This window comes from Candoia aspera, chromosome 2, assembly GCF_035149785.1.
Source record: "Candoia aspera isolate rCanAsp1 chromosome 2, rCanAsp1.hap2, whole genome shotgun sequence".
Classification (NCBI taxonomy): domain Eukaryota; kingdom Metazoa; phylum Chordata; class Lepidosauria; order Squamata; family Boidae; genus Candoia; species Candoia aspera.
The window spans coordinates 255,471,965-255,495,810 of NC_086154.1; the positions used below are offsets into that span (position 1 = coordinate 255,471,965).

Below are 23,846 nucleotides of genomic sequence, written 5' to 3' on the forward strand. Positions count from 1 at the left end.
TTAAAAGTGTCATGCTGACACAGCTTCACTTCTAGCTGTTGAATCCGTATTGTACTATCATAGGAGAATTGGTAAGGGATCTTTTCTTCATCCTTTTTAACAGGTACGGTATCCCCACATAATACTGTGACTTGCTTGTGGATATAGGTTGCATGCCTACTTAATTACTTATTTAACATGCAATTACATATGCTCTTAATGTTCAGATGAATTCCATATTGGCTCTTGGTTATTACTGATCAAGCTGCTCGGCTGTATTAGGATATGTCTAGTCTCAACTTGTATAGAGCAAGTTTTCTTTGAGTTGAGCTTCATTCCTGGTGACTACTTGGACTCATCCATGTAATTTTATTGGCAATAATACCAAAGAGGTTTGCTGCTGGCTTATTTCAAGAAGTTTTTTTTAACTTTACTAGTTCTTAATTTTTACAAAATTTCATTTAAGCTCAGCAAGTATTAAACCAAGTATTCAAGTATTAAACCAAGTTGACTTGAGAAGTCTAAAGCAGATATTTTTCTCTTTTCATTTAGCTGGCCTGTGGACAGTCTTTACACTAGGAGGTGTGGGAAGCAAGCGAGCTCCTCAGCAGGAAGTGTTGTCACCTCTTGCTAATCAAAGTCTATTGTTGCTGCTTGTGTTAGTAAATCTGACTGATGCGCCAGATACACCCAACCCTTATAAACAAGCTGTTGTGTCATTCAAGAACACACAAGGTATGTATATGCTTAAAAGTGCCAATTTACTGGAAATTTTCCAGAAAGAAATTTTGTCACTCTGGATTGAACCAAGAAGCCAGATATACAATGTCGACTTGCCTATGGGTTTATTGGCAAAGCATGAATTATTGAAGGGTGAATCTATGTTAAAATACTTCTGTCTCCTGACTTCTACCAATTTGAGCTAAATTATGGCTTGGTTAAAGGAAAGCATCACAAAAAGTAAGAGTCCAGGGCTATTCTGACTTCTTCACTGAACTACTCTTTGCTTGGTTGTATGTAAGAAATTGTAGTGTCTGTCTGCTCTGGAAGAGTTGCTGTCTCTCTTTTGAAGTAGGTGTATCTGGTGTGATCTGGATCCTCATTTATTAATGCAGGCTCAAGTTGCCTCCATAGCTAGGAGCGTCACTTGCTAGCTATGATGGCTTCTATACTCTGGTCACAGTGATTCATACATTGGTGACTTGGAATTTGGGCCATTACCATGTGCTATATGTAGGTCTATCTCTGATTCAGAAGCTGCAGCTAGTGAAAAATGCTGTGGCTGTTGCAGAACAGGATAGTCCACCATGAATTCACGGCACTCATTTGAAAGAACTGCATTTGCTGCCTATATGTGACAAAGAAAAATCCAAGATTCTTGTAGTGACACCACCACCCAGTGTGGCTTTTTACCTGGATATCTGATAGATGGCAGTTAACAGAGGGGATACACTCTTGAAATTTGCCAGTTATTAGGTATGTGTCAACCCAAGAGGAATTGGGTTTTCAATGCAGGTGTCACTGTCCTGTTGTTATTGCACAAAGTCTTTTAGCATCAATTCAAGACCTATTTGTTGATGTTGTCATGGTTCTGTTTGATGGTTCTAATATATGTAATTTTGCCCAGTTTAACTGCAGTGCACTTTAAGATTACTTTTGAAGAAAAGAAGGCTACTTTTTTTTTTAATTAAGTCACAATGTGGGGATAATTGTGTCATAAGTCATATATTGGAAATGTACATAAAGAGTTCCATTTATATGTTGATTTAAGGATGATGATTTAGAAGCATGTTACATACAGTATGTTCTGGAGGCACTCACTGAGCTATGTGAATGTGACTTCTCTTGGGGCGTGCAGGTCAAGGACTGCATCTTGTAAATAAAGCACATGGTCTTCAAAATTAAACCTTGCTTGTAAGATAAATGAAGAGTGAGCATACCCTGAGAAAAGTTGGTGGTTTGGAAAAGACTCTTAAGACTTACCCCACATGTTGATTTTCCCCATAAATTTCCTTCCCCTTTTAGATTTTTTTTCTCTATCTGGATATCAAAATGGGAATTAAGCTCTGCTGGTGGGGAATGGTTGAACAGCAGGCAGTTTGCAGGGGACGGTCATTGGTTGCAGGAATTTCCCCACCCTCTCAGTTTTATTTCTCCTACCAGCGCCCTTTCTGTCTGTGCATTCATCATAGTTTAGTAAATAAGAGAAATATTGCTGAAATAACATGTAGTTCCTCCCTGGCCTGAATCAGGCCATTGGTCTTTCTAGTCACAAGCTGCCTTCTCTAGCTTGGATCAGCTGTTCCAGATAATCAGCATGCTCACTCCTTGATAGCCTTTAACCAAACAGAACAGAAACTGAGTCTGTGCAGCCCTGCTTCATGTAAAATCTCACTGGGTGATTCACAGTTCTTTGTTGTTTAGAAGGTTATAAAATTGTTTCAATGAAAACAGATTAGATTCTGTATTCTAAATCACTCTTCAACTCTGTTAACACAAAGTGATTTGCAACCACATCAGTACCTCCTATGAATACAGAGCCAATAAATAATAAGTAACTCCCTAAACTAATGGTGACGGTCAGAGCCTCTGAAAAGGGCAAGGCTGAAGCTTCTTGGTCTGCAGGTTGAAGGCTACTGAGTCACACCATGAAGGCTAACTTCAGTTTATTTGACCAGATGGGAAGAAGGGTAGAAAATCAGTGAAACAGATTGTATTTACACTATATTTGATGTTGTTTGTTTCCTTCCAGATAGCACAGCTTTGTCTTCACCAAATCCTCATGCTTTCCAGATCAATTTTAATAGTTTATACACCACATTATGTGAACAGCAGAACTCTGACCACGCAACCCTCCTCTTGTATACTCTTTTGCATCAGAACAGCAATGTTCGAACATATATGTTGGCCCGAACAGATATGGAAAACCTGGTAAATATTTTGTTCTGTGTGCGGCTGATCAAGTACAAAAATTTAACGGAAAGTCTTACTTGTGAAATGTTGGTTCTTGAATTGCTGAGAGAACTAGACACCAGAGAGGAACTGCTTCCCTGAAGTTAAATAATGCAAATGAAGTGGTTATAGCTATTCTAATGGTAGCAGCTGATGGATTTTAGAGTAGGTGAGGATTTGGGGATGCTGGGTATGTCCAGTGGTTAAGGAGTTTGGTTATGACTGGACCTGAGTCTTGATCTCCCCATTCTCAGCCATAGAAGCTCACTTGGTAACTTTGGGCCACCCACCTCACAGGAATGGAGATCCCCATGTAAGCCACCTTGAGCTCCTGGAAGAAATACGGGATGTAAATCTAGCAAATAACTCTCATGATCTACTCTTTCTATACAGTTTTATTCTGCACGTTTGAACACACTCTTAAAACCGTTGCTCTTCTCTCCTTTTTGGGGACGCAATACACACAAAGGTGCATACACAGCAAATCATGATCTGTATTAATTAATGGGAATTTTCAGGCAAGAGCAGACTCCTGAATTGTATCTCACTAATAAATAAGAACTCTACCTAGTCACTTCAGTAAGTATAGCTACAGGAGTGTGGGTAGCATCCCGATGCTCTTGTTTTCAGTAAATAGAATAATCCAGGGGTTCTCAGAGTTCCTGGGGTGGGGAGGGTCTTGAACATCTTGGAAGGAGTATCTCAGTATTATTTTTAAAACTAATTTATGAGGCTACCTAACTCGCCATGACTCTGGGTGTGTACAAGTTAAAGCAGAACCCAGTGCACTAAAACAGATCGATGATGGCTATAACCAGAGAAAGTTAAACAGGCTTGCACAGGTAAAACAGGGAGCAGGGCCCTGAACGATTCTGGGGAGATGGCTTAAGTTGTGGATCTAGCCATCTATCAAAAACATCCACCAATCATAGTTTATGTATTTTATTCACAATCCCATTTATCATTTTAGCAAGACACAGTCTCAGAAAGTTTAAGAATCCCTGTACTTACCTATGGCTAATATAAAGACAAAATAAGTCAGGTTACATGCTTGGAAGGCAGCAAATAATTTAAAGATTTAATAAAGCACTATGTCTGTTTATTCAGTTTATAAGGCCACCCAGCTCCATCATGACTCTGGGTAACATACAATATTAAAGCAAGACACAACAAGACAAGACACAAACAAATGTCCAGAGAAAAATAATACAAACTTTAGCAAACTAGTCAGCACACAACATGTTTATGAGGTTGAAAGGTCAGTACTCAAGAAGCATTTCAGTTACAGGAGAAAAGTAGGTAGGCCCAAATAAATTGCATAGTTGTTACTCCTTGACTCCCCAGGAGTAGCCAAATCACATCTCCCCATAGCCTCCTAAAAGCACTTAGCAAAAAGGTCCATTCACAACAACCTGTAAGAGACATAAACTACGGCTACCCACCTAGCCCTGGTAAATTGAATAGTGTGGGGGTTGGTTCTTGAGACTGGATGTATTTAAAAAGGGAGAAACTGGATGTTTGTGGAAGAAGGTTTAGTATTTAATCTTGCTTGCAGTCTGTTTTCATGCTGAGATTACAATAGGGGAAAAAAAATCCTTAGTAAATTCCCTGCCTCCCCCCAAATAGGTGACATATCAGTGTAGCCACAGAATTCAGGATATCGGGGGTTTGCCTGTTTGATGTAGACCCTCATGACGACTTCCCCCTTACCAGTGAAGAGCAGCTTGTCAAAGGAAAAAATACATTGTGAGGTCAGCAGCTCTCTTTCCAGAGAAAACTGGTGTACCCATCAATGCAAACCTAAGTGATCAAGTTTCCTTTTTGCCCCTCCTTATTCATTTGTATATTTGCTCCATGATTTTACACAGAAAAGTGATTCAAACCCATCCCCGCACCCATATTTATTTTTATAATCCTTCCTGCTAAGTATCCCAGACAAAATGTGCTGGGTCATTTCCTGGTTTCTGAGGCATACTTTATATTTTGCCAGTTTGGCTTTCTCTGGCTTACTTTTTAAAAATGATTGCAAATGTAGGTTCATTACAGGTTGTCCTCATTTAGTGACCATCATTGGGACCGCAACTTGGTTGTTAAGCAAAGCGGTTGCTAAGTGAAACCGTGACTGTACTTATGATCTTCCTTCGGCTTTCCTTTACTTTACAGACCTCCAAAGCTCATAAATGCAAGGATTGGCTGCAAAGTACTTTTTTATCACCGTCAGAACTGTAAACGGTCACTATACAAGGCAGTTGCTAAACAAGAACTACCTGTATGTCTTTGGCAGAGCTACACTTGGTGTTGCTCAGGTTTCTCCTGAACTTTATTTTGAATGGAACCATCCTTATCTATTCTTAGCTATCATCCTTTCCAATTAACTTCCAAAGAAATATATCCATGAACAATTATTATGTCCACCCTCCCTTACATACACAGGGAATGAGCAAATTCCTCTATAATCCAACTCTATGACTGTCATAATTAGGGGACAACAGTCTGCTGAGAAAGAGAATAAAGAAGGAATGATGCTTGCAAGGTGGCTGATAGTTGGGGGTCTGGCTGATGTGGTACACCTGCGGACCTTTTGCAGCACACTAGTGTGGTTGAAAACTGCTATTCTAAGTAATAATATTGGTGAAACATTAAATTTTATGCACGTTGATAGACAGACATATTGAATTAGCTGTACTGTATGGTGGAGATACAAATTGAGATTTAGATATTTAGAGAGTTATGCTTCTTAGCACTACAGTAAATAATTTTTTATTACTAGGAACTGAATTATAAATTTCCACAGGAATTTATTTACCTTGGTTTGATTTTTTTTCCTGGCAGTTGAAAAAATATTTTGTCCTTTGTTAGTTGACGTTTGGTGCATATGTGTTTTTAGATAAAACCAGGAGAATATTAAAGCCTTCATTTTTGTTCTGGGCATCCTAATATTATTTTACATATGTTTCTAATTTTTTCCTCCTTGAGGTTCTGCCAATTCTTGAGATTCTGTATCATGTCGAAGAAAGGAATTCGCATCACGTTTATATGGCACTGATAATTTTGTTAATCCTTACTGAAGATGATGGCTTCAATCAATCCATTCATGAAGTTGTAAGTTATGTGTATTCAGAAGGCATGTATGATAAATTGAACACAAAATAATCAGCAAAAGTCCATCTTAATGAAGATGAATTTAATTTTTTAACCCATGTGCATGAGAAGGATGTCTATTTTCTCGATACAGCTGTTTTTTATGAATTCTCATTTACTTTTGCTTCTTGTAACTTTTATTCCATGTCCACTTTTTAGGATGTATTAGTTACTTTTTAACAGCATTAGTTAAATAAATATCAAAAGTAAAGAAATTTCGCAAGCTTTTGCCCAACCCTGCATTATGACTGCAATTGTAAATGCAATGATACAGAGTTGATTGTTCCACTGAAAAATTAGTCATGACCAGCTTAAATTCTTTTGATTTCAAAGTCCACTTTGTATCATTTACTAAATGTGAGACCAGCTTTTTTATATTTGGTTTCTTTAAAACCTTGTTGAGGTGAAATCAGAGAGCACTGACCCTCTTTTTACATATATTGCATTTTAGTTTGAAATAAAACTGAAAATATAGAGAACTAAGAACACCATTGAAATAACAATACAGGTAGAAGGATTACTCAAGGAAAAGAATTGGAAATTAATAGCACTAATCCAGAGCAACTATAAAAAACCTTATTGATTGTAAAACCTTTGGATTTATGGAACTAATGTCATAGTCCTTATATATTCCAGCCATGTCTTCTGCTTTTATTGTTTAATGGAATAATTGATCAGGCAATAGGATGCTCTGTCACACTTTGCTTAGGTGCTCCTCATTGTGGGAATGAGTAGAAAGCGATCAGAAGTTTCAATACCCTATCCGTTTTAAAGGAAGAAGAAAGAATAAATACGTATTTATTTATGCAGGTTGAGTGGAAGAACACTGGGGTGAAAGTTCGTACGGTGTATGTATCGAAGCTGCTTCTTTTATATCCCTTTTTGGAAAGGCTAGGAATGAGTGAGTCCTCTCCAGAAGCTGCTTTGTTTGCTTTAAGCAGCTTTGAAAGGAATCAGCTTTTGTCCTGTGGTCAAAGATAGAAAAAATAAAAATAATCCATTATTCAGGTTGGATTTTCCATCCCCCCTTTCTGCTATACACCCTCCTATTTGGTTGCCTGTTAAGAGTCCTTGAATGTGTTTTCCTCTTGTGGCTTTACATCCCCCATTTATTGATTGATAGTTCAGATTAATTTTAGTAAGTACCATTTTACAAATCACTGATTATATGGGCTCTTACTTCAGCTTCCTCAAGGAAGCCACAGAAGCTTTCTTACGTGCTCAGATTCTTCTTTGAAATAAAATGTGGCTTCAGGTTCTTTGTAAAGATTTGAAAATACAAGTTCTTCCTGTCAGTGGCTGCACACAACCAATGATCCAAGCCCCTGTTTGTTTGTTTGTTTGTTTCATTTATTTACTGTGGCTGATGTGCTGCTCCAGTGAAAAATGATGCTGAGTACCTTACAGCTCCAAATCTACTATGCAAATTAAAAGCAGAAATACAACACAGATAGAACAAAAATAACCAAATCTAGCCAACAATAATTACCATAACTCTCTTCTCCAGGAAGGAGTATCTCATACCATCTCTTCAAAATCTCCTGGAAGAGCAGGGTCTCTGCTTTCCAAAATCCTGGCACTGTTGGCTGGAGCCTTACTGTATTAATATTGGGAATGATCAATGTTATTTAAAATATAGTAGAGCTTAATTTTCCTTGAAGAGGGCTTCTTTGTTGCAATTCTCATCCTAGAAGTGGATCAATCAATAAGCAGGAGTCAAATTAGTAGGAGGAAATAATTTGAATCAGGCAAGCTGATTCTCTACTCTGCTGGATGCATCCACTAGTTAAGGTACTTTAGCAAACAATAGTTGCTGTGTAAAAATAACACTGTGTCTTTAAAAGCACATTGATGGTCTGAGATGAACATGACATAACTATCCTGTCTTCCATAAGATCATTAACTCTTCCTCCTTTGCTTACCTTTCCAGAATCATGTTAACTAAGTTGCAGAGAAAATGCTATATCCTTCCCTCCTGAAATGTTTCAAGGGAAGGGAGGAGTATGCTACAGACATTACGCATGAGCAGAAGGTAGCTCATAGTGCGCTGGTGATTCATTAGTTTAGTGTCTGGCATTCTTGAAAAAACTGAGAGCAGCACATTTCTAATGTTCATCTGTTAAGCAGGAGTGCACAGTCAGGATGGATTAACAAGAGTTAGTCAAATGTTTAGTTAAACACATATGAGAGTTTGTGGAGAGTTCCTGTTTATATCCTCTTGCTCAATGAATGTAAAATCTGTTGGTGAATTACAGTCTTATAGTAGATGAAAGTAAGCCATACAAGAGTGAACTCAGCTTTTCCTTTACTGTAATTTTCCTGTAACTCTTGCACGTGAAGCAAATACGTACTGGTTCTTTACCTTCAGAGCTGTTTATTATCATGGTGTCTTTTTGGACCTGGAATTAACTTGTAACACTGGGAATGAGAGAGGATTGGTGGCGTCTACAAGGAAGGGCTGAGACATCAGAAAAATTGAAGCCCTCACAGAAAGATGGCTGAGATCCAAGTCTGCTGAGTTGTATGGTAGACCCTCAGGGTACCAGGAAGTTGTAAGGAGGCCTGGCAGAAATTGGCAAACAGTCAGTTCCAAGATGCAATGGAGGAAGGACAGTGAGTGGAGGAAAATGAGTGTGTATGAGATGGATCACAACTGGTTAGGAAGGACTGTGGGGAGTATGATGAGCTAGGCAGGTTGGATACGGTGGGATTCAGAGCAATGTGAATGGGAAAGAAGCAGGTCAGGGAGGAGGAGGAGAATGGTGGTAGGAGGTCAAGGACATATCAGCATTCAGGACATCAGTGTGGTACCAGAGAGCTGGTGGAAACAGTGGCAAGCAAGCCTGTTGTAGGAGCAGTTTTTGTTTGTCTATTTATTTAATTCTTTTTATGGCAGGAGAGCTAGATACAGGGGTGCATTTATTCTGGCACCCCGGTCATTTTTGTAGGTGTGAAGGCCATCCAGAAACAGGCAAGTGGAGTTACTGGGAGGACTAAGCTGCTCGACCTGGGCCTTTGGCAGGTGAGCAGCCAGGAGGGTCCTGGGTTTGGGTTTCCTGCAGCAGTCATGGATCCTGTTGGGAAACTGAGGTAGCTGCATAGGTGGGGTTCTGGTTGGAGTTTTGCTATCAGGAAGATCTTCAGTTGGAGAGGCATCCCTAAAAGTCTTGGGAAACCCAGTTGAAAAAGGGATTGAACTAATGAGATCACCCAGAGTGAGAGAATGGAAAAGAAGATGAAATTCTTCCACTTCTGTGCTTAGTTAGAGGATGGAAAAGAATGGTGGAAAATAGGTGGAAGAAGGTATGTAAGAAGTGGATTGGACTAGTTAGAGTGACTTTGCTAGATTACCAGCCTGCTTGAATATTTGTGAAGTAAATGTGGGATGGATAAGGGAAAGTGGTTTATCCATAGGGGACATGACTCTGGTATGGCTTTGGCTACCATGGAAGAGATGGGAGAGGGTCCTGCCAATAACGTTTTGCTGGTGATGAGTAGGGAAAGACATGACTGGAGGCATTGGGTGTATGGTATAGGGTACTACCAGCCCAACTGCGCTTGGTTCAAGTGATAGGATGGCTTGGGGTCTTGGCCATGAATGAAGGAGTGGACCTGAGGTGTATTGCCAAAACCTGGTTGGGTGAGGATAGTAATATCACTTTCTTGGAGATCTGGCCTCCTGGGTTACAAGTCCTATGTCAGCTGCAGTGCCAAGGCAGAGCGAAAGGTAGTCATGATCCTTCAGGACAACTTGGTGGTGACCAGGGAGGGTCCCTGCTCCATAGGCAGTAGGTTGTGAATGCTCGTATGTTGTGCTGCTCAGAAGGGACAGGCTAGGTATCTTGCTCCTGTACTGCCCACCTTGACACGTGGTAGAACCTTTTCCTGAGCTTTTGGAGTTTGTTTTGGAGCACCTCCAGCTGTTGGGTTTTGTGTGTGTGTGTGTGTTAGAAGCACCTACCAAGGCGCTTCTGTATTGAGAGGATTTGCTGGCGACGTCACCATTGCCCAGGGGACGCCCGAAGGGGCTCCTTTCATGTCCCTGTTATTTTCCCACCGAAGTGGTACCTATTCATCTACTTGCATTTGCATGCTTTTGAACTGCTCACTGCTGGGTTAGCAGGAGCTGGGACAAGTTGACGAGAGCTCACTCCGTCAGGCAGCCCGCATTCTCGGATTTCGAACTGCCAAGCTGCCGACCTTAATGGTCCTCTGACTCAGTGTCTTAACCACTGAGCCACCGCAGTCCCCAGCTGTTGGTGTAGAGGAGTATCAATTGCCATGTTTGCAGGGATGGGAGGTGAGGGTCCAGGAAGGCTCAGAAGTTTGTGGCCTCCATGACAAGCATCAGTTTATCCCAGCTATTCTTGGGCTTGACTCAGCAACTTCAACTTGCTCATGAGCTTACCTGGTGCTGCTAGAATGAAGTCCTCCTCTCTCTCAACAATTTTCCCTTTGTGGGCAGTGTTAAAGAGAATGTGCTGGGGTTGCAGCAGTACTGCTCCCTAGGGGAAGTAGATTATCTAGATCCTTTTCAGTCAGTTGCAGATCTGGGCAGGGACCAGAAACCACATATATTGCTCTAGTTGATGATCTGTGTTGAGATTTGCATGTGGGGAGTATATAGGTGGTCCTCAACTTACGACCGTTTGTTTAATGACTGTTTGAAGTTACGACAGTGCTGAATAAAGTGACTTGCGACTGGTCTTGCACTTATAACTGTCGCGGCATCCCCACAGTCACATGATCAAAATTTGGGCACTTGACAACCAGCATGTATTTACGATGGTTGCAGCATCCTGGGGTCACGTGATTGCCTTTTGCGACCTTCCCAGCCAGCTTCAGACAAGCAAAATAAGGGGGAACTGTGTATTTCACTTAATGACTGCATCGCTTAGCAACAGAAGTTCTGATCTCAATTGTGGTCATAAGTCAAGGACTACCTGTACTCCTCCTGGTCCTTTTTAACCTTCATAGTGGCATTTGATATCATAGATTTCAATTCTTTTGGACCACCTGGAAGAATTAAAATTTGAAAGCATAGACCATCCTGAGTAAGTGGGTCCAGTTGGGGGTTGGGAAAGACAGGCTGAACTATTGATTGCTCCCTAGGGGTGAGGTTGACCTCTCTCTCTCGCCTGCTTTTTAATGTCTACATAAAGCTGCCGGGAGGCATCGTCTGTTCCGGGTAAGGGTGTACTCAGATATACTTCTATACTCTGGGCCGAGCCAAAGATACCTTGGAAGTCTTGGCCCAATATCCGGAGGCTATAAGGATCTGGATACGGAGAAACAAGTTAAAAGTTGAGTTCCAGCAAGATGTCCCTGTTCTCCAGAAACCATCTTGTACTCTGTCAGCTGCAGTAGTATAACACTCCTTTGAAGAAGCAGATACACAATTTGGGGAATCTCCTACACTCCAAGTAGGCGAGTGGAAGCCGTGGTTAGTTTGTCTTTGCCCAGCTTTGGCTGGTCTTCCAATTGTGGCATAGTACAGCTACCTTCACTCTTATCCAAGTAGTTATGTTAAACACCCAACACCATCATGTTTTTCTTTATTTTCTTTGCTGCTGGAAAGGTTTCTATGGTCCTCAGACATTGACAGCTTTGAAGAGGGTGATTGGTATTTTAATTTTAAATATTTTATATTGTAATGGCTCATACCTAGAGGTTTCATTCATCACTTCTCCACCTTAGGAAATTGGGAATCTGAATTGAGAGCATGAGGTTCAGTTGTCAAGGTCAATATGTTCCGTTCCTCTCTCTCTTTGCAGATATTGAAAAATATTACTTGGTACTCGGAACGTGTGCTTACAGAAATTTCATTGGGGAGCCTCCTGATTCTTGTAGTAATAAGGACCATTCAGTACAACATGACAAGGACAAGGGTAAGTTTTGTCATTTGGATTTATTTCAGGTAGAACAGATATACCATTTTCTACAGTGGCAACCAAAGTTCCCAACAAAAGCTAATATTGAATGAAGAGCCCTGTCCCGGGGCAATAATAAAAGCCTGAAAAATGTTCTTTATGAAGAGCTAAGGAGGAAAGAAATCTGAAATGAAGCCCCCATGTTGTAATACTCTACAGTAGTATTTCTCAAGCTTAGCAACTTTAAGAAGTGTGGACTTCAACTCCCAGAATTCCACAGCCAGAATGCTGGCTGTGGAATTCTGGGAGTTGAAGTCCACACTTCTTAAAGTTGCTAAGCTTGAGAAACCTTGCTCTACAGAGATGAAATAGATACAAATGAGGAAAAAAATGTTGGAAGTGTCAGTTGTAACCAAAACACTGAAGTTGATCAAGAAGTGAAGAATATAAATGCTTGACTTCTAGTAATTGTCTTCTTTTTCTCCCATTGGATACATGAAGCTAACTTACACAACTAGGCAACTAGTCTGTCAAATGCAGTATGGTTTGTAATGCCGAGGAGCTATACTCCTGCATTTTGACAAGTCTTTCTTAACTTGCTTCACTGCAAACTAATAATGACTAAAGCAGCTTTTCTCAAACTTCTGACCCTGGAGGAACCGTTGAAATATTTTTCAGGCCTCAGGGAACTCCTGCACATTCAGGCTCAAAGATAGGCCAGAAGTTACATTCGCCTCATGTGTAGGCCTGTATATATGCATTAACAGTGTTCTTAAACTAAAAATAAAGTTTTAATGTGAAGTTGACCCAATTTTTTAATAAATAATTTTTTGAATAAATCGTGCTCTCCCAGGGAACCCCTGGTGACCTCTTGTGGAACCCTAGGCTTCTACAGAACCCTGGTTGAGAAACCCTGGACTAAAGTATTCATTTGTCATCCGAACTATTGTCAGCCCCACTAGGCAGACCAGACCAAGAAATCAACTCCACAGGAAGGCTAAAACTACTTTTATCGAGAGTAGCTATAATAACAGAATCTTGCAAGTTTGATTGTGTTGTACTTTCTCCTACTACTTATAGTTCAGTGAATTAGGGAGGTGTTTGAGCCACTTTCAGTTGTCATCAGGCTGTTACGGACCTAAAATATGATTCAAGAAGTTTGGATTCTATCATTCCAGTTTAAAGTGGATCCCCTTTGTGTGGAATATTGTATGGCAGTTTGCAATTAATAAGGGAAATGTGCTGTTATGAGCCTTAATTCTGGGGGCTAAGCTACATTTCCAAATAAAATAAACATTAAAGCTTGAATTATAAGGAGAGCCACTTTGCCTTTAGATGTTGATCAGTGTTAATGAGCTTAGCAACCCCTCCATAAAAGACCTGAACATATTGAGCTGGGATGACTTGAGCTGTCAATGAGACTTCCCTCTAAAATCAGAACACAACTTTGGTCGGTTTTTATTGCAACTCTGCCTCCAGTAAACAGATGGAAGACTAATGAATTATTTCCTTTTGTCAGGCCTTGCAGTATGCAGGAAGGATAATCTGATGTGTGTATTTTTTCCCCACCTCATCTCTAACAGGACAAGTACCTTCATACAAATTGTCTGGCGGCTCTCGCCAATATGTCGGCACAGTTCCGCTCCCTTCATCAGTATGCTGCGCAGAGAATCATCAGGTAAATGCAAATCTTGTACAGAATAATTCAACTAGCTTTGTTTTAAATTCAGAAGGAAAGAGACTTGAATCTTCAATTCCTAAATTTAAATAATGACCCTGGAGTTCTATTCGGCTTCACGGAGTCTAGATTAAATGTTTATGGATGGCATGGACGGCAAAAACTAGTATCACTTACCCTGAGAAAAAGCAAGTATTTGGTAACATGTTGGGAAAAGAACTATTTAATCAGTATTGAATAAAGGGATGTACTATTGAGTTACATGAAGTAAGTGTGATTGTTACAGATGGATATGACTCAAGGGTCCTACAGCAGAAGATATTTTGTGATTATATGAAGCATTTTATTTGGACTGATGAAGCTGCTTGATGTCCCTTCTCAACATTTTAAACTTGGTTTTGAGGAATTTGTTTTATGTGATTTGCCTGCCCAGGGAGCCCCTCCCTGTAAATCTGCTTTGGGAAGACCGGCAGTGTCCATAATTATTTTGTGCACGTTCCATTCCTCACTACACCTGCATGGTCTCACTGTTGCCATAAGCCAATGCAGGGGTGTCTGTGTGACTCAGAACAGAGAATTTAATACAATCTGCCTTTCAGAAAAGCTTGTCTGTACAAGTAATCTTAACATGGAACCCAAAGAATTCAGAGTTCCTTAGTACAAAGCTTGAATATTGCTGCTTCCTTGGTCTTGTGATTGCAGAAATCTGAGAAAATCTAACTTACACAGTTAAAAAGGGGCCAGATAATACAGCTGTTCTCCTTCAGCAAGACCAACGTGTTAATGAATAAACAAAACACTCTTCTTTTTTATGACCAGAGGTCTATTTGCATATTGTAGAAATTTAAAATGCTTGGATCCCAACCCTTGCTGCCCTCCTGCTGTCTCTCTTTCTCATGTCTTTGAACTCTTGACTGTCTTTCATTCTTGCCTTTTGTCCTGTTTGCTAAGTCTTCCCAGTTAGATAAGCAAATTCTTTCAGGCCATTATTTCCCTGCAACATGTGTGATGTCAGAACAGAACATCTCCTTACACCCGAATTCTGTTCCTTCTTCTAAACCAAACAAGTCCTCCAACAATATGGTCTCTCTCAAGAGAGCTTTCCTTGGAACACATGGTAGCATTTTTAATAACATCCTGGGTTGATACTTAGGATACTCGTGAAAAAGCGGTGAGGTTCATGGACTACATAGCTTATTTCAACCATGCTTTGTTGAACAGGCCATTGTGGCTGGATACCCACATTGCATTAAATCTAAAAAGGCAGAGTTTACAAACTACAGCAGCTGGGTTCTTGTATCACACTAACTAAAATCACAGAGAATCGCATTATAACATGATGCAGGAAACCAGCCAGTCACTGCTGTCTTCCACTGAGTTCTGCAAGACTATTTGCTTAGTCTCTAGAATTCTCTTCAGGATGTTTGTTCCCATTTGGCTTACTCTGAGCATTAAAATCCGTATTTGTTTCTCTTAGCGTTGCCACTTCTGTAGTAAGTCTTTCTCATGTTTATATACTTTTGTACAGTACTGTATTACGTTTTCTTAGAAAAACCACACACCGAAGCTATAGTTTCCGCCTAGCATCTGAACAGAGAGAGAAACAAGGGAACGCTTGTACCTTTATGTTCCAGGCCTGCTGATGGACAGCGTGGGCCTTTGGATGACTGGGCCTTGTTAAACAGCTTCAGTGCGTTTAACTTATGAGTAGTGCAGGGGTATTTAATTTCTTGACCACGGTCTTTTTTTATGGAATGGAAGCCTTAGCTCTTCCCTGGATACCAGTGCTCACACAGCTATGAAATAAAACAAGATGAGATATGTCTGAAAGTGTGTCTTTGGGTAAATGATTTTGTTTGTGCTGTGTAAACCCTAGCAGAGAATATCTTAGTACGATCTTCTGCCCTAAGGGATGTTAATTATTGTACAGAAAGACAAGTAGTCATGATTAAATCTTTCAACTCCAAGCAGTTTTGGGGATGACACTGATTATTTCTGTCCATGTTTGCTTTGAACCTGCATTTGGGACAGAAATCACCTTAATGAATAATCTGTGCTGAGGAATAAATGGGGGAAATGCACTCCTACTGGGTTTCTTGGATCTCTTAGTGGCTTTCATCATCATCAGCTATCATTTCCTTCTAGACAGCTTTAGATTGTTATCAGATACCTTACTTCCTAGCTTTATTTCCTGGTCTGTTTTCAAGATCAAAACTCTTAATACATTCAGGGGTGGGAGAAGGGAAAATGGCACATCACAGAAAGAGACTTTTCTGATTTATGTTAGAAGATTAGTAATTAGTTCCTGTATTGGTAACCACTTAATACAGTCTAAAAATAGTTTTAATTGTGTTTTGATCATGCTTCATTATAACAGAATTGATATGTTGGACCAAAGCTATAATTCTTTACAGGGGCATTCACAGCAAACTGTATCAATGCCAGATTGACAACACATGTGATGATATCAGCAAGCAAGTGTGGCTCTTACGTAGTGGCACCCTTAGTTTGATGCGAGTACGTAGGTCATGGTAATGATGCAACATGGATTTAATCATTTGCCCGTGGTTCTTTATCTGAAGTGGCCAACTCCAAATAATGTTTCTGTATTACAATCACACAACATCACCTGACTTTTGAGAGTTCGCTGGGAAGAAAAGCATGGAGAGAGAGAGGATTATAGCACGTAAGCAGACTCTGGACAAAATTGATGAGCAACAAGGATAATTTTAGATTTTACAAGACTGCAAAGACGTAATGATTTAGGTGAAGGAAATTCCATTCAGCTTAGTTTTAGTCCAGCGCTTTGTTTTGTTTTTAACTACAATAACTATGGCACTTTCCACTCAAAATCTACTTAACCGTGGAGCTAACAAGAGAGTAGAGGGGCATAAATCAACCTTCACCAGATATTTTAGTAATTCCTGCCTAAATGCACTTGCTGTGGAGGCCTTTTTGAAAATCTTCCTCTGAATACAGATTGCCAGTATTTTTTGCCATTAACAACGTTGATGGAGTTGTATAAATGTATTTCTTTTTGGTCAGTTCCTGGCTATGAACTACCAAGTACCATATGACTTAGGTGGCCATGTCCTCAAACTTTGGCATTTTTAGAATAATTATTAAATTGTTTTTATGTAAGAGTGGATAACATCTCAGTCTAAAACTATAATGCTATTTACTATGTGTAGTTTGCTAAGTGTGTTTTCAGAGCTAAGAATATGCTGATGGCCTTTTTATATGCTTAGTTATCCCTACTGAGCAAATGATATGGCATAGATTATGGTGCTCATAAAACAGCAGAGTTACTTAGGACAGAGGTTAAAGAATTAAATCAACTAGCCCTTGCCAGAAAATATTGAAAACATTTTCAAATATTGAAAATAGGTACTGAAAAATAATTTTTACACTCTTTTTAATGCATATTTCAGAAATACTACATGGATAACTAACCTTTAGCCTGATTTAAGCAGCTGCCTGTTTCAGGGGTCTGTCTTCTACTATGGGGCTCATGGGTGCATATGAAATTTAAGAGCATCACAACTGCCATTACAAAATGGCTGCAGGGAAGGCCCGTTTACAGAATGACTGAAACAGAACAGTTATAAAATTCCCAGCTTCATAGAAAGGCAAACTTGTGAATCCACAAGATAAGTAGGTTGCCCAAAAGCGTGAATTGCAGGATGCAAGCTCATTTGAATCTAGTTCTCTCTGTTCCAGGATCAGCCCCAAACTCTTTTTCTAACTCTTATACCTTACTCCCAAGACTTCGCACCCCAGTCACTCCTTCCCTCCCTGCCTCAAGTCTTCCTATTGTTTTCTAAAGTTTTCTATGCCCGTACTCAGATCTCCTGATACCATTTTTCTAGGTTCTCTCAGGCTTCCTCAAGTCCACCGCACAAATCACTGTAGGTGGATGTGGGAAAGGGAGGTATTTTGAGAAATAATGGTGACAGACAAATATAGATGAATATTTCACTTTGAAATAGTTTCATCAACTGGGAAGAAATGAAAGAAAGAAACTGGGAAGAAATGATTCCGTGGATCTCATGTCTGTTAATTAAAACAAGTTGTCTTAGAAGCACTGAAAGATTTATTGGAATAGTCCCCCTGTTCGAGGGGAGATGGGCGGTGATAGAAATTTGAACAATAAATAAATAAAATAAATAAATAAATGACTTGATTGTAGAACTCATGATTGTGACGCTGAAAAACAAAGGGCAGCTCAAACAGATTTTTCAGTTCTAGTCAAGAAAAAAGCTAGGATTAATTTGCCAGTTATATTCATATTAGAGCCATAACAGTAGAAAAGCAGCTTCAAGAAGTAAGTCCTGAGAGCAGGAGAGCTCCTGTCTCCTGCCCTCTTCCAAAGACAGTCCTGTGACTTGGTTGATCTTGTTGATCCATCTTACCTATTGCTGTCCACTTCTTTTACTTCCCTCAACTTTGCCAAGGATAATAGTTTTTTACGGCCTGCCATCAGATTGCATCACATCCCGAAACTATGTGAGCTTTGGTTTGCTGATTGTCATCTCAAGGGAGCAATCCGTCTTCATTTTATCCAGGACTGGTTAGTTGGTTCTTCTTGCATCCCTAGCCACCTTCGGATTCATAATTTAAAGGCACCTGTCTTTCTCAGTGGGCAGCTTTCACAGAAACACATTGCTTTAGCTATTCTGATCTTTGTTGTCATAAAAATATCATCCTTCTGGATCTTGTTCAACTTTGTCATTGTCTTCCTCTCTAGAATTAATCTCTTTATTTTTCCAGTTTGTGCTCCATCTTTATATATTCTTGAATCCAAGAAAACTTTCACCACCATCATTTTTCCACCATGAATCGTAAGCCCACTAAGTATGCTGGTTGGTGATATTTTTGTCTTTTCCATATTCAAGATTAATTAATTAATTTATTCGATTTATTCGATTTATTTCTTTGTTATTTATTTGATTTCTATAATGCAGATGTTTCATTTTCCAGTTTTACTTTCTTAGTGAACTCTTCTCAGTTTTCTTTGCTTTTGGCTAGCAAAGCAGCGGCGTCTGCATATCTTAAATTGTTAGTGTTTGGGCCTCCTGTTTTGATTCCAGCTATCATTTCTAAACCTACCATCATAACTGTATAAATTAAACAGATAAGGGGCAGTATGCATCCTTGTCTCACTCCCTTTTTTATTCTGATTCACTCTGTACAGAGATAAAAACTCATTACTCCCCCACCCAAAACACATCTTATCTTCCCACACAGACGCATACAAAGCTAGGACAAAAAGAAGCGTGTCTTGGCTTTGATGAGCAAAAAAAATCTGCTCATAATATGGGAAAGGATTTTTTTTTCCTCTCCAGGGCTAGTGGAGCTCATCTCACCAGAATACCAATCTTTGCTCTCTTCCTTAGTCTGATGACAGGAAAGTGAATTAATCTTTAAATGCCTGTTACTATGATCTTTATTATGGTTTCATTTAGACCAGTCTACTCACAAGCCATAGCTTATGTGAGGCTGCCAAATCAGAATGTCAAACTATGACGTGAAGCTGCTTCATCAACCACAAATTGCACTGATTCCAATTTGCATTTACATCAAAATTCATAAGCCAGAAAAAGATTACAGTTGTGGCTAACACTCCAGGAGTGTGCTTAAGTGAGAGAGAATGTAAGCAAATAGGCAACTTGATAGAGTTATCACAATCTATAGTTTGTCATTGATGGCTGAAAGTGAAGAGGAACTGAGGAGCCTTATGATGAAGGTGAAAGAAGAAAGTGCAAAAGCTGGCTTGCAGCTAAACCTCAAAAAAACCAAGATTATGGCAACCAGCTGGATTGATAACTGGCAAATAGAGGGAGAAAACATAGAGGCAGTGAAAGACTTTGTATTCCTAGGTGCAAAGATTACTGCAGATGCTGACTGCAGGCAGGAAATCAGAAGACGCTTAATCCTTGGGAGAAGAGCAATGACAAATCTCGATAAAATAGTTAAGAGCAGAGACATCACTCTGACAACAAAGGTCCGCATAGTTAAAGCAATGGTGTTCCCCGTAGTAACATATGGCTGTGAGAGCTGGACCACAGGGAAGGCTGAGAGAAGGAAGATCGATGCTTTGGAACTGTGGTGTTGGAGGAAAATTCTGAGAGTGCCTTGGACTGCAAGAAGATCCAACCAGTCCATCCTCCAGGAAATAAAGCCAGACTGCTCACTTGAGGGAATGATATTCAAGGCAAAACTGAAATACTTTGGCCACATAATGAGAAGACAGGACACCCTGGAGAAGATGCTGATGCTAGGGAGAGTGGAGGGCAAAAGGAAGAGGGGCCGACCAAGGGCAAGGTGGACGGATGATATTCTAGAGGTGACGGACTTGTCCCTGGGGGAGCTGGGGGTGTTGACGACCGACAGGAAGCTCTGGCGTGGGCTGGTCCATGAAGTCACGAAGAGTCGGAAGCGACTAAATGAATAAACAACAAATAGTTTGTCATATGAACATATCGGAGGATCTGATAATATCCTTTCAAGATGGTGCAGATTTTGGCCAAGTAGAACAATATCTAAGAGGTATTCCATTTTATATGGCAGGTTAAGGACCTTCCATATCTTATGCAAAGCAGCTGATTTCAATAGGAATAAATATCGCATCTGTTGCTTATTTGGGAGTAAATGTGTGAACAGTAAGAGCTATATTATACAACTCAAGATGAAACCTTCCACAGCTGAGCTGCCTAATGAGGGCTGCAGTTGATTTGCTTGTTCAGAAAGAATTGCATTTCAGATTGTTGTGACCTGAGTTTGTACCAGCTTATACGTGCAAAAAAATAAAATATGAGTTCTGATATGATCTCTTAACAGCCAAACCGAAAGGAATGGATGAGAACATACTTTTTTCCAGTTCTGTAGTATGATATCAAAAAGTAAAATAAGATTGATAGTGTAATTGAAAATAACAGTCAGGTATGTATTTATGTATTTATGTCCATGGATTTGGAGGAGAACAGATCAAGCTGCAGAGAGATATAATTATGCTACTACTGAGCTTGTCAAAGGAGTGCTTTAGGCCCTTAATTGAACCATCTTTTCGAAAATCTGGTCTTGACCGCCTACAGAAGACCAGCACGCATAATTCTTTCACTGTCTTTTCATCTCAATTCATTGTTCATTTGACACCCATTGAAATTTACACTTTTGCTGTTTTCCAGTAGATGTAAAATATCCTCCTATCAAGTTAATTATGTTTCAGGATGAAGTGTAATTGGTGCCCAGTGATTCCCACACTGTAAGATATGTGCAGATAGGAAAACTTGGTGAACTCTGAGTTTTGCCAGAACTGGTGTAAATAATAAATGCAAATAATATCTCCCTGCCGTTTTGCTCTCACCCCACCTTCCAGCTAGTTTGTTATGCTCACACTATTCCAGTAATGCAGGGGAATGGCACTGTTCAACTATTCCGAGTTTTTATTAAGCTTCAGGGAACGTGATAGGGAAGCAATAACACATGGCAACAAAGGAGAATGAAAATGTGTTTCAGAATTTGATGAGATGCGCAAAATAAAGTAAGAAAAGTAAATCGAATTACAGTCACACCACCCAAATAGCGTGTGCTGCTGAACATAAGCTTAAGCTCACTATGACAGTCTACCTCTGTTGAAGGAGTCTAGAGCTTATTATTGGATTTCTGTGTCAAATAGAGCAAAATAGTAATATAGTAGTGGAAAAACTCATAGCAAGGTCTGTAGGAAGACTACCTCTTCTCTCATGTTCCCCCAGGTGCACTCTTCCCTACGGTCTTATCAGCTAGTAATCATTCCTTGAATAATACGAAGGGGAAGAACCAATGTGTGTTAATATTGGCCCTACAAAACAGGCACTACAAAAATGAATGCAAATTAATGTCTCTTGTTCGGGTAGAAAATTATAGTTTCAATAAAACCTGTAGTGCTCTCCTCTTTCATTTCTTTGAAAGATGGACAACTCATAGTTTTTGCCAAGGTCAGCTTCCATGGAAGTGTTTTATTTTTAGCAGTGGAAATTAGTTTTTCGTCTGGCTATTTTTATACGTTCATTTCAGAGATGTTATTTTTTTCCTCTTAAGATTTCATTTATTTATTAGAGAGGCTTACATGCCACCAATTATTATTCTCTTCTCTGCCATAATGCCAGAGACCCACGTAAACTGGACCAGGTCTGTGCTGAACGGTGCTGATTAGGCGCTGGGAAGAGAAGATAGTTTAGATTCTTATAGGACAAGGTGCTCCCTTAGGAAAGGAAAAGGAGGGGCTGCAGACATGGAGGTGGCAAAGGGGGAAGTCTCAAAACACCCAGGAGGTTGATGGGAAGAAGCCTAGAAATCAAGGTAATGGCTGGCAGCTGAAATGAACTTAGCTCTAGTGGCTGTTGAAGATGGACTGTTGGCTTTAATCCAGAGAAAGGGTGGCTGGTGATCCTAAAATCGATCAGGTGGTGTATGTACTGCTGAAAGCTCATTAGATCATAAGTCCATGGAATGTTCAAGTGGGAGGCCCAGAGAAGCTCACTGAAGAGGAACATCATGGAACAGAATTAGTAACCAATACAGAGGGCATAGTGGGGGTGTGCCAGAAGATAGAAGAAAAAATTACCAAAGGTGTACTTATCAGAGGATCGCCAGCTGAATCCAGGCCAACTGCCAATTCATGTCACTGAGAGAAATGAAAAAGTGCCAATAAGTTTTGCCAAGCTCTTCTGTTCCCTCCAGATAGGAGTAGTATTCATTATTTGTATTTATTAAATCAATTTATCAGCTTCCCCAATTGCTAAGGCAGCTCCAGGTGATAAATAGCATTTTAACATGCATGTTAGGTACAGACATATAATAATCTAATGTCATAACTTACTAAGATATACATGCTTAGAGGGACTAGAACTGCAAGTTAGAGGCAGGGGGGGAAATGCTTAACTCAAATTGCTGCTGTCTAAATTATTTCCAAAGCAAGCAGGGGAGAGGAGCTGTTCATGAAAGCAGCTAGTGAGGCATGAAACTAGAACTGAAACTGCTTTTCGTGGTCTTTTAAGTTAAATAAGAGGAAAAATGGAAATATTATGTGGCACTTCCTCTTCCAGTCAAACCCTTTGAACCCTTAAATACACTCTGTGACCCCACCCTTCAAAACAAAGATTTTCAGGGTGACTTGTAAGGTGTTTCAAATCACAGTTTAAAATATGTGCCAGTATTCATGACAGTCTTTTTTAAGTTGAAGAAATATAGGTTAGAAATATAGCTGTTTGTTTGGAAAAAAAATCAGATGATTTCATGGTGGTAAATTATCCTATCCCGTCCTGATTCACATTAGTGTTCAAGATCTTTTCGCCTGATTTTTGTCACCAGCATTAGAAGGTGTTTCAAAACTACCTTACTACTAGTTGAGCTGTGGTGAATCTTGTAAGCTAATCAGCTACTCCTTTTCTGGAAAGCATAATTGCACATAGTAGAAAGTATTCTAACAAGGTGAGATGCCTGTTAAAATAAGGACTGAATATTATTTAAATATAATATTTAAATATGACAGCAACTATTGACCAATTGTCGTAACAGAAGAAAAGACCTTCTAAGAAAACTGAATCTAATTAAGGTATTCTGCATGGGACTCTTTATTTATTTATCACAAAAACTTCATCCTGCTTTTAAGCTTGTTAAGCAATAATATTTTCCCCCTCTGTATTAAATCCAACCGTTCCGCTACATAATCAGAATGACAGTAAGTTTGTGTGTGGAACATATGGAGCTGAGGTTTTAGGCTACTATCTGTCGTTTCCAGCATGGAAATACAGTTAAACGTGGTTTGAGCCTTGTTAAATCTTATGCAGATTCAGAAATTGGCATCTGGTAGGATATTAATACATTCATTCTCCATCTGGTGTACCTAGGCATACTGCATTCTATTACAAGGGTGTTGGAATCAGGAGTGTAGAAGGCTAAAGGTTAGACAGATTGCCCAGATAGGTGGCCTCTCAACATTGGACTTCAATGTCTGTGAAACTATGCACAATATCCTGGCAAACTTCTAGGCCCTGAATTTCTCTTTTGTTTTTTAAATATGACAGCAACTATGAATTTGGTCCAGAACTGTTGCCAGGGCTGACTTATATTCTGTGAAATGTATTAATGCCTAACATGCCTGCAAATACTACTAATCTTTGCAGTTGCCAAGTGGCTCAACTCTGGATGCTTGAAGGTGACCTCTGAGACATAGTTTGAAA

General features: G+C 39.7%; 1 protein-coding gene across 2 annotated transcripts in view; it reads left to right on the forward strand.

Moving 5' to 3' along the window:
* Positions 1–23,846, forward strand: part of DYM (dymeclin) — a 193,211-nt gene that overhangs the window by 82,819 nt on the left and 86,546 nt on the right. For both annotated transcript variants that reach the window (XM_063295837.1, XM_063295838.1), the window contains exons 10-14: positions 532–714; positions 2,732–2,910; positions 5,908–6,033; positions 11,847–11,960; positions 13,526–13,620. In XM_063295837.1, the coding sequence (XP_063151907.1) occupies positions 532–714; positions 2,732–2,910; positions 5,908–6,033; positions 11,847–11,960; positions 13,526–13,620 (697 nt within the window). The remainder of the gene's footprint in view (positions 1–531; positions 715–2,731; positions 2,911–5,907; positions 6,034–11,846; positions 11,961–13,525; positions 13,621–23,846) is intronic.